The following is an 11,310-nucleotide window of genomic DNA, read 5'->3' as shown; positions in this document are numbered from 1 at the left end:
TTATTGGATATTTTTCTTATTTTATGAATTAGACTTGTATTGCTATAAATTTTACTCTTAGAACAGTTTTAGCAATCAAATCACATAGATTTTTGATTGTTGTGTTTTCCTTTTCCTTTGACTCCAGGTATTTTTAAAATTTCTTCTTTAATTCAGTGACCTGTAGGTTGTTTAGGAGCATGTTGTTTAAGTCTCTGTGTTTGTGGGGTTTTTGGCAGTTTTATTTTCTTGTAGTTGATTTCTAGTTTTATACCTTTGTGGTCAGAAAAAAAGGTGTGTTATGATTTCAATATTCTTGAAGTTATTGAGACTTATTTAGCAGCCTTGCATGTGATCTATCCTAGAGAATGTTCTGCATGCACTTTGAAGAATGTGTATTCTGCTGTTTGGGGACAAAATATTCTGTATATATCAATTCATTCTATCTGGTATGATGAGTCATTTAAAAGTACTGTCTCCTTACTGATTTTCTGTGACATTAAGATAAAAAACAGCAATATGATAACTACTTCACAAGTACTAGAATGGCTACTCTTTTTTTTTTTTTTATTTTTATTAGTTGGAGGCTAATTACTTTACAATATTGTAGTGGTTTTTGCCATGCATTGACTTGAATCAGCCATGGATTTACATGTGTTCCCCATCCTGATATCCCCTCCCACCTCCCTCCCCATCCCATCCCTCTGGGTCATCCCAGTGTCCCAGCCCTGAGCACTTGTCTCATGCATCCAACTTGGACTGGCGATCTGTTTCACACTTGATAATATATATATGTTTCAATGCTATTCTTTCAGATCATCCCACTCTTGCCTTCTCCCATAGAGTCCAAAAGTCTGTTCTATACATCTGGGTCTCTTTTTCTGTCCTGCGTATAGGGTTATCATTACCATCTTTCTAAATTCCATATATGTGCATTAATATACTGTATTGGTGTTTATCTTTCTGGCTTACTTCACTCTGTATAATGGGCTCCAGTTTCATCCATCTCATTAGAACTGTTTCAAATGTATTCTTTTTAATGGCTGAGTAATATTCCATTGTGTATATTCTTATCCATTCATCTGCTGATGGGCATCTAGGTTGCTTCCTTGTCCTGGCTATTACAAACAGTGCTGCAATGAACATTGGGGGTACACATGTCTCTTTCAGTTCTGGTTTTCTTGGTGTGTATGCCCAGGAGTGGGATTGCTGTGTCATATGGCAGTTCTATTTCCAGTTTTTTAAGGAATCTCCACACTGTTCTCCATAGTGGCTGTGCTAGTTTGCATTCCCACCAACAGTGTAAGAGGGCTCCCTTTTCTCCACTCCCTCTCCAGCATTTATTGCTTGTAGACTTTTGGATAGCAGCCATTCTGACTGGCGTGTAATGGTACCTCATTGTGGTTTTGATTTGCATTTCTCTGATAATGAGTGATGTTGAGCATCTTTTCATGTGTTTGTTAGCTGTCTGTATGTTTTCTTTGGAGAAATGTCTGTTTAGATCTTTGGCTCATTTTTTGTTTGGGTCATTTATTTTTCTTAATTGAGCTGCAGGAGTTGCGTGTATATTTTTGAGATTAATCCTTTGTCTGTTGCTTCGTTTGCTATTGTTTTCTCCCATTCTGAAGGCAGTCTTTTCACTTTGCTTATAGTTTCCTTTGTTGTGCAAAAACGTTTAAGTTTAATTAGGTCCCATTTGTTTATTTTTGCTTTTACTTCCAATATTCTGGGAGGTGGGTCATAGAGGATCTTGCTGTGATTTATGTCAGAGAGTGTTTTGCCTATGTTCTCCTCTAGGAGTTTTATAGTTTCTGGTCTTACATTTAGATCTTTAATCCATTTTGAGTTTATTTTTGTGTATGGTATTAGAAAGTGTTCTAGTTTCATTCTTTTACAAGTGGTTGACCAGTTGTTAAAGAGGTTGTCCTTTTTCCATTGTATAGTCTTGCCTCCTTTGTCGAAGATAAGGTGTCCATAGGTTCGTGGATTTATCTCTGGGCTTTCCATTTTGTTCCATTGATCTATATTTCTGTCTTTGTGCCTGTACCATACTGTCTTGATGACGGTGGCTTTGTAGTAGAGTCTGAAGTCAGGCAGGTTGCTTCCTCCAGTTCCATTCTTCTTTGTCAAGATTGCTTTGGCTATTCGGAGTTTTTTTGTATTTCCATACAATTTGTGAAATTATTTGTTCTAGTTCTGTGAAAAATACTGTTGGTAGCTTGATAGGGATTGCATTGAATCTATAGATTGCTTTGGTTAGTATACTCATTTTCACAATATTGATTCTTCCAATCCATGAACACGGTATATTTCTCTGTTTGTGTCCTCTTTGATTTCTTTCATCAGTGTTTTATAGTTTTCTATATATAGGTCTTTTGTTTCTTTAGGTAGATATACTCCTAAGTATTTTATTCTTTTTGTTGCAATGTTGAATGGTATTGTTTCCTTAATTTCTCTTTCTGTTTTCTCATTGTTAGTGTATAGGAGTGGAAGGGATTTCTGTGTGTTAATTTTATATCCTGTAACTTTACTATATTCATTGATTAGCTCTCGTACTTTCTGGGTAGAGTTTTTAGGGTTTTCTATGTAGACGATCATGTCATCTGCAAACAGTGAGAGTTTTACTTCTTCTTTTCCTATCTGGATTCCTTTTATTTCCTTTTCTGCTCTGATTGCTGTTGCCAAAACTTCCAAAACTATGTTGCATAGTAGTGGTGAGAGTAGGCACCCTTGTCTTGTTCCTGACTTTAGGGGAAATGCTTTCAATTTTTCACCATTGAGGATAATGTTTGCTGTGGGTTTGTCATATATAGATTTTATTATGTTGAGGTATGTTCCTTCTATTCCTGTTTTCTGGAGAGTTTTAGAAAGAAAAGAACATAGGCTGACTAGAAAGTGGAGAAATGGCAAGATTTTTTCACTGTTGATGGGAATGTAAATTTGTACAACTAGTATGGAAAATACTTTGGAGATTTTCCCCAGATTAAAAAACATTTACTATATGATCCAGTAATTGCATGTATGAACTTAGAATGCAGTACTATAAGAGATATTTGGACAACAATAGCAGCCTTCTTCACAACAGGTGAAAGGTAGAAGTAACCTAGGTGTTACTTAGACAAACAAAATGATAGATGAATGAATAAGCAAAATGTGGCATATATACATGATGGAATGTTATTCAACCTTTAAAAAGATGAAAATATGTTCATTTACAGCAATATGAATGAACCTTGAAAAAATTATGCCAAGTGAAGTAACCAGAGAGAAAAAGGCATATTCTGTGTTTTACTTACCTGTGGAATTTAAAGTAGTCACTTCCATAGAGATAGAAAGTAAATATTGGCTATCAGTGGTGGAGGTAAGGGGAGAATAAGGAGTTGTTGCTGAAGGAGTATGCAATTGAGTTTTGCAGGATGAAACATTTCTGGAGATCTGTTACACCACAAGGTGAATATATTGAGCAATACTAAACTGTACACTTATGATGGTTAGATGGTTGGATGGCATCACTGGCTCAATGGACATGAGTTTGGGCCAACTCAGGGAGATAGTGAGGGATGGGGAAGTCTGAAGTCTGGTGTGCTGCAGTTCACAGGGTCACAAAGAGTCGGACATGACTTAGCAACTGAACTTCAACAACAAGCTGTACACTTATAATTGGTTACAATATAAATGTTATTTTAAACACAATAAAATTTGTTAATCTTTTTAAAAAGTTAATAAGGAAACAGAATTAACACTACAACATGGTCTTCAAATTTAAGATGTTTATTCTACACTTATCACATTAAGATAACTAGAGCTATGTCAGGTATATTTTGGAGTACAATGGCTAGTTAGCACTGAACTCAAATTATAATCAGCCAGGAGATATGTACTGAGAACCTGCTATGTGGCACAGGATGCAATGCATGTATAAGATGAACAAACCAAATAAACTACTTCTCAAATTGTAAAGAGATGTTCACTACAATTTGAAATCTGGGTAACATAGACAAATGGAGATGTGCAGAGTTTTTAAAAATCATGTTTTCCAGACTATTGGAGAATTTCTACTCCATCGACTATCTGACAAACTTCCTAAACTTATTCCAAAGTCAGAATTAATGCTCTTCTACTAGAACCACTAATCCCTTATCATATGTATAATTAAATTTACATATGGATGATAATTGTACTATTCCGTAAGAGAAAAAAATGTGTTTCCTTTTCTCATTTTGGATTAAGATTCTATGTGCTGTTCCTAGTCACTTAGTCATGTCTGACTCTGTGACCCCATATACTGTAGCCCACAAGACTCCTCTATCCATGGGGATTCTCCAAGCAAGAATACTGAAATGGGTTGCCATGCCCTTCTCCAGGGGATCTTCTCAACCCAGTGATCAAACCCCGGCCTCCCTCATTGCAGGCATATCATTTACCATCTGAGGCCTAGGGGATGCCCAAGAATATCGAAGTTGGTAACCTATCTCTTCTCCAGAGGATCTTCCTGACCCAGGAATTGAACTGGGGTCTCCTGCATCTCAGGCAGATTCTTTCCCAGCTGAGATACCAGGGAAGGCCCTAGGATACTATAAGTCCAGGAATTAAGATTCTATAAGTCCAGAAATAGCCTTTTGAAAATCTACAGGATGAAAGAAGAATAAGAGAGAGGAGAAGGGAGAAGAAGGAGGAGAAGGAGAAGGAAAAAAAAAAAAAAAAAAAGGAGGAAGAGGAGGAGGGTGATCAGAGAAGAATGAGGGGAAGAATTTGGAAGATGGACCAGTCATGTAGCATGAGAAGATACCAAGGCATGCCAGATGTGGAGCAGAACATTGGGGGAGCTTCTCAAAGAAAGAAATGCATTATATCAGACAAATACAGTAATATATGACAGAGAACTCAGAGATGAGATGAATGGGGACAAGAATCAAGCAGAGACCTTGGAATCACTTCCTACTGAGTAACTGTGAGCAGCAAAGCTGTCAGCCTCTCCTACAGTCCTCCGGAGCATGCAGAGAAGGAGAGGGAGAGCTGTGATCAGAGAGGCAGGACACGTCCCTACTGACCATATAGGGTACAGACCACCCCTGTGTGCACAGGGCCACCTCCTCACAGTGACCATGGGAGTGGATGACCCCACCAAAGGAAGACACAATAATGAGGCCACTGAGCTCTGAATCCAGGCAGTGTGTTGGGTCCATGGAGCATGAGGGTGGAGTTCTGAATGGGCAGGTCAAGACAGAGAGTCCAGGATCTCCCAAAGAATTGGGACAGAGGGCCAGGGAGCTGTGCTCTCTGCCAAGAAAGGGCATCGTCTCTCTCTATTTCCTGTCTCTAGGGTAGCCATCAGGACCTTCATCATTATTCAGAGGTGGTTGAGCCAACAAAGCACCATTTTCTGTGGTCAGAAGTAGTCAGGCTGTGTGGTAGAAGGTCACTGGATCTTTGGGTATGAAACGTCCGTGCTGACTCCCTGGGGCTCCCAGATGCTGACTGAGGGGAGAGCCCAGGACAGGGAGCACTGGGAGCCTCTAAAGCAGGAGCAAGTGCTCCCTGCTGCCTTGCTGGGTGGAGGGATCCGTGAACGGCGGGGGTGTGGGGGGAAGGAACAGCCCCGCTGCAGGATTGAAGGGAAGTGTGGTCTTCCTAACTCCCCTTAATTGGCTCTGGCGACCCCAGGCTATCACCAAGGAAGGGGCAAGGCTGAGTGTCCTCAGGTTTCCCTTCTAGGTGGTTCAGGGGAAGATTACTGAGCACATATTTACATTAGACTCAGGGAATGAGTGGTAGGAATGGCCCAAGAGCTTATCTAGTTACATACCTGCACTGGAAGTTGTTGAACTTGAGACAGAAATTCTGCTTCAATATTCTGTCCACTGCTCTGACAGTTGTGTTATTCAAACTTCAAGATTAGGGTCTTGCCCCATTATTCACCATCACTTTTCTGGTACCTAATCTGTCTCATCATCTCACACTTGCATGTGGGGTTCATGGTGTGCTTCCACAGTGTTGAATGAAATGAATGAAAGAGTCACTTGAATAAATGAAGAATGAATACTTCAAACCAAACCTCTGTCTGCCCCAAAGCTTTCATGTCCAGCCCTTAGGATATTCTGTCTCTCCAGTCACCCTCCTTCAAATGGCTGTGTGCTTTTGGATCAGTCTCTGCAGGGCATCCTTCACGTCCTTGTTTCTCAGACTGTAGATGAGGGGGTTGAGCATCGGGATGACCAGCGTGTAGAAGACAGAGACCACCTTGCCCTGCTCCATGGACTCCACAGCTCCCGGCTGGGCATATATGACAAAGACAGTCCCATAAAAGAGGGACACAACTGTCATGTGGGAGCCACAGGTGGAGAAGAGCTTGTCTCTCCCTGCTACTAAACCCATCTTCAGGATGGTCACTGTGATGTAGCCATAGGAGAAGAGGACCACAAGGGTTGTGCTCACTATGATGAGGCCACACATGGAAAACATGACAAGCTTGTTGATGGCTGTGTTGGCACAAGTGAGCTGGAGCAGGGGGGTCACATCACAGAGGAAGTGGTCGATGTGGTTGGAGCTGCAGAACGGGAGGCTGAATGTGAAGCTGGTCTGCAGGATGGAGTTGAGGCAGCCCCCACAGTAGGAGCCCAGCACCAGGCGGGCACAGACTGAGGGGCGCATGGAGATGGGGTAGCGCAGGGGGCTGCAGATGGCCATGAAGCGGTCATAGGCCATCACAGCCAAGAGGAATGCCTCAGTGGTTCCCATCATGGCGAAGAAGAATAACTGGGTGGCACATCCTGCAAAGGTAATGACCTTGGAGGAGGACAGGAAGTTGGCCAGTGCTTTGGGGACAATGACAGATGTGTAGCTCAAGTCCAGGAAGGAGAGGTTCTTGAGGAAGAAGTACATTGGGGAGTGCAGACGGGCATCCAGGGTGATGACCACGATCATGGTGAGGTTCCCCAGGACGACCACTATGTACAGGGCCAGGAACAGGGTGAAGAGCAGGGCCTGGGTCTGCAGACCTCCCTCAAATCCCTCCAGCACGAACTCCTGCAGAGGCATCTCTGAGAGGTTTCTATTTCTGTGGGGTTGCATGGCCCTGTGCTAGGCAACAAGTGTTGGACAGCAGAGAACAAGTAGAGACAGCAAGAGGAAGTCAGTCTCGGTCACTAGGTCATTTTATCTTGGATAACAGGGGCCCTTGAGCACCTTACTGTTCACTGACTAAGAGACCACCAGCTACCCAGTTCTCCTCCAGATGAGCTCAGGTCGACCTGAAATGTCAACATTTCCTCTGATTTACTAATTCCTAAGTATGCTTGAAACACTCACTCTATGAGATGGCTCCAAGGGTCCTGCTGATATAAGAGTCTCCAGCGTAAGGATGCCTTCCATCTCCCTGTCCTTGTTTTTCAGGACACACTGTCCCTTCCCATGGGGATGGTCCTGAGAAGTGCCACTCCTGCACCTGCTCAAGTGTCTAATCCTGCCCCTCCCACCCCTATTTTATTCATTTTTAATTTCAGAAATCATTAAGCACACAATACTATCAGGAACTGATCCAGTGATGGTTCTAACTCCAGACCAGTCCAGGAGCAGATCAGGGACCAGCCCTCACCAGGCTAATGTGGAGCTATGTCAGTCTCTCCTGAAGACCCTGAGACCTATCTCAGCATCTTCATCTCTGATAAGACCATGACGGCAACCAACAACAGAGTTCTCCACATCCTTGCAAATCTAAGGTTCTTTCTTGCAAAGCCCAGATGTTAGGCAGTTCATGGGCAGGGGAAAGCCCAGCTGCATGGTCTGAGAACAGCAGGACAGGGGCTGTGATGCATTCAGGACATTGCATTTCCTTCCCCCGTCATTACTTCTGTGCCCCTGGCACCTTGGCACACCCCGTGGGGTGATTGCTTGGAGCAATGGGAGCCACCAACATGGGCACATCTGCTCAGTGACTGGGTCCTCCTGCTGGGTGCTGCTTCCTGTCCCTGTCACAGCCCAGACCTCCCTTGTCTGCCTTGAGCAGGGTTGACCACCACACTCTCATCAGACTTGGGGCCCAGCTGTGTGATGGCCACAAGGGTGGTTGGGGGGAATTCTGCCTAAAGACAGAGGAATGAAAAAGGAAGTTGGACACTGAGCCATCATGCTTCCCTGGAAGGCAAGCAGATTAGTGAGTGGGTGGAGGGCTATTTCAGAGCAGATTCCACATTTTGTAGGGTCAGATCTGCAGTATCATGGAGCTGGCTCTCTTTGGAGGGAGTGAGTTCCCTGGGACTGGGGGTATACAGGCAGAGGGTGTATCAGTGGGTGATCAGTACTATCTGTGGAGGAGAGATTACCCCAAGTTCCCCTAAGCAGGGGAGGTAGTATCCTAGAAGGTGTTAGGGGAAGCACACTGATTGAAACCGCCCACCCTGGCCAGGCACCATAGTAACCATTTGCATGAGTTGTTTTCTGACAGGAGACCCTGATAAGGAATACGAACTAATAAGCCACCACCAACCGGAAGAGTTGGGGAAAGGTCAAAAGGAGACACCACGTGTCCGTCCACTTCCCAGAATCCCTCTCGATAGCATCCATCTTGGCTGAGCGATGCGTGCGCCACCAGGAAAGACTCTGAATTAGAATGATTGGCCAAAGACTACCCGGAAACTAACCCCATCACCAGAAAACCCAAGACTGCGAGCCACGCGGCAGAGCAGTTCTCCTGGGTTCCCTTACCTACTGCTCTCCACCTGGGTGCCCTTTCCCAATAAAATCTCTTGCTTTGTCAGCATGTGTCTCCTCGGACAATTCATTTCCGAGTGTTAGACAAGAGCCCAGTTTCGGGCCCTGGAAGGGGTCCCCCTTCCTGCAACAAAGGTAGTCTGAGAGAATCCATACTTTCCAAAAAAAAAAAAAAAAAAAAAAGCAGAGGTTGATTACAGTGTAGGCTGTTCAGTTTCCCTCTCCTGGGAGACTTGACTCCAACCATCACATGAAAGCAGAAGGGACAGTATGACCTGGGATGTCTAGGCAGGTTCACTGTAATATTGGTTTGGAGCCGGTGTTAAAAGTGGATTGGTCACTGCTGTACACTCCATGGCTGCCCACCCCTGTGCTACCAGCCCTGTCCCCTGCACACGCTCACATTCACCAAGGCCAAGGTTTTGCTTCCTTCTCTGCCCACCCCCTGCTCAAACACACAGCAGAGCCACTGTGCCCAGAGTGACTATCTTTTCCCCACCACCCCAGGCTGGCTGTCTTGCTCCTGTTGAGAGGGTAACAGGCAGGAAGGCTAGGGGGTCTCCAAATGGAGGAAAGAGGCTGTAAGTGCCAGACATTTTTATCTCTCTTAAGCGGCAGGAAGAAACAAACCAGCGATCTGTTTTTCCTTCTCTATACAAATTTAAAAGGAGGTTTCTCTTAACTTTCTGTGTTGCCATGACACCTGGTCTCACCTAAAGCTAACTACTCTCAAATCTTGAGTTAACCAATACATTTCTTTTTCGTATGGAAATGTTGTCTTAAGCTATGTTAATGAACCCCAGACTCTATGTTCAAGTTGGTTCGGCCAAACGGCCTAACTTACTTACTCAGGTATTGTTCCCCTAATCTATGTAAACGGAACTATTTGTTGGTATTTTGCCCTTCTACAAGATTCAAGTCAATCGTTTTCTGGCCTGGGATGAATTATCTGGTGCCATTATAAATTGTATGACATTCCTTTCGTTTCATTAACAGACGGTGAGTGACTGTATAACATACAGCTAAAGACTAGGAGGGGGGTACTCTTTTGCCCCCTTCTGATGCCTATGTCAGCAGCTTTCTCTATCTCCTTTATACTTTAATAAAACTTTATTACACAAAAGCTCTGAGCGATCCAACCTCGTCTCTGGCCCTGGATTGAAGTCGTCTCCTCTGGAGGCCAAGAATCCCGTGTCTTATCATTCAGCAACAACCTTTCATCTTGGGGGCTCGTCCGGGATCCTTCAGGACAAGGTAAGGATGCTTGGAGCTCTAGTTCTTTGTTCTCCTAGCGAACACTTTTTCCGCTGTACTTTACTAACTCTACTGTGTGCTTGTGTGAATGAATGAAACGCCCTGCGTGAAGCAAGTGAGGAGCCCTGCTCTGCGGTTCCGCGGCGACCTCATAAGGCTTATGGCAAAAAACCTGTCGGGGGTTTATACCGACCTGCCAATGCCAAGAGGCAACCAATGTCTCCTTCGGGAACCGACCAGAAACGGGCAAAGCTTGTGGATCGAAACGAAGTTTCTCGGTCAAACTTTTCGGTCTCTGACCATTTCATAACTCCTTGGGAATTAGAAGTACTAACCTAATCTATCGGATCATAGGCTTTCAAGGGACTTGTAATCTATGTTGCTACTGTACTATGGCCTAGGTCTCAAACTGGGATTGGTAGTCAGGAAGCGCCTAGCCTCGCTAGGCATGGAAAGTTCGGAAGCTAGATGGAGCTCTAACTCCAAGAGCATCTCTGAGGTTAAAGGTTACTCGGATTGGAACTGCAATGGTTTTTTCCTTTGGTAACACTAGCTCTTAGTGGACCAGAGGAGGCTCTTACACCGGTGTGGTGGCGCTTGGAAGGAACATCTCAGTTTCATGTTTGTATCGGTCTTATTGCGGTCAGGAATATACTCATGGTCGTGCACAGGCACTCAGGTGACGAATGTTTCCCCCAGAGGTCTTAGCTTGGGAAGCATTCCAGAAGGTTACTCTGATTGCACCCCGAGTGGCATCAGAGGCAAGCGAGGTGAAGAGCTGGACGTCAGTCAGGGATGCCATCAGGTCTACCCCTGGTGCAGCCCCACCCTGTCTCGGTGGTAGAACTGGGAGGGACGAGTGTGACGCCTGCGTCGGTAAGAGAGAGACTAAGTCCAACCAGGAAGGAAAAGCTTTTGGTGTAACGTCTGTCTACACCCCCATCTAGAGCAGGGAGGGACGCCTCTGGTAGAAAAAATGGCGCTGGTCGCTTTTTTTCTCTCTTTGAGATGGGAGCTAACAATTCCAGCCTCACTCCTTTGAACTGTATCCTGAAAAACTGGGATAGATTTGATCCCCAGGGCTTAAAGAAGACACACCTGGTCTTCCTATGTGATACTGCATGGCCGCGGTACCCACTGGAGGACGGCGAACGGTGGCCAGTTGGAGGATCTCTTAAGTATAATACTGTTTTACAATTAGACCGGTTCTGTAAAATGCAAGGGAAACAGGTAGAAGTAGCGTATGTGTTGCCCTTTTTCTCTCTGCGAAATATGCCAGACTTATGTCCTAAGGGTGTAGATTTGGGTGTGAAACCTTCCGCTCCCCCCTGTCCTCCTACTTTGCCCCCGTATCCGGGGCTCCAAGCT

General features: G+C 44.5%; 1 protein-coding gene across 1 annotated transcript; it reads right to left on the bottom strand.

The window, feature by feature from the left end:
- Positions 1–6,099: 6,099 nt before the first annotated feature.
- LOC133040426 (olfactory receptor 9S13-like) lies at positions 6,100–7,050 on the bottom strand. The gene has a single exon (XM_061120151.1). The coding sequence runs from the start codon at positions 7,048–7,050 to the stop codon at positions 6,100–6,102; it is 951 nt and encodes a 316-aa protein (XP_060976134.1).
- Positions 7,051–11,310: the final 4,260 nt, after the last annotated feature.

Source organism: Dama dama, chromosome 20 (genome assembly GCF_033118175.1).
Source record: "Dama dama isolate Ldn47 chromosome 20, ASM3311817v1, whole genome shotgun sequence".
Lineage (NCBI taxonomy): Eukaryota > Metazoa > Chordata > Mammalia > Artiodactyla > Cervidae > Dama > Dama dama.
Note: the sequence above shows the minus strand (reverse complement) of the source record. Positions and strands in the feature narration are given on the sequence as shown.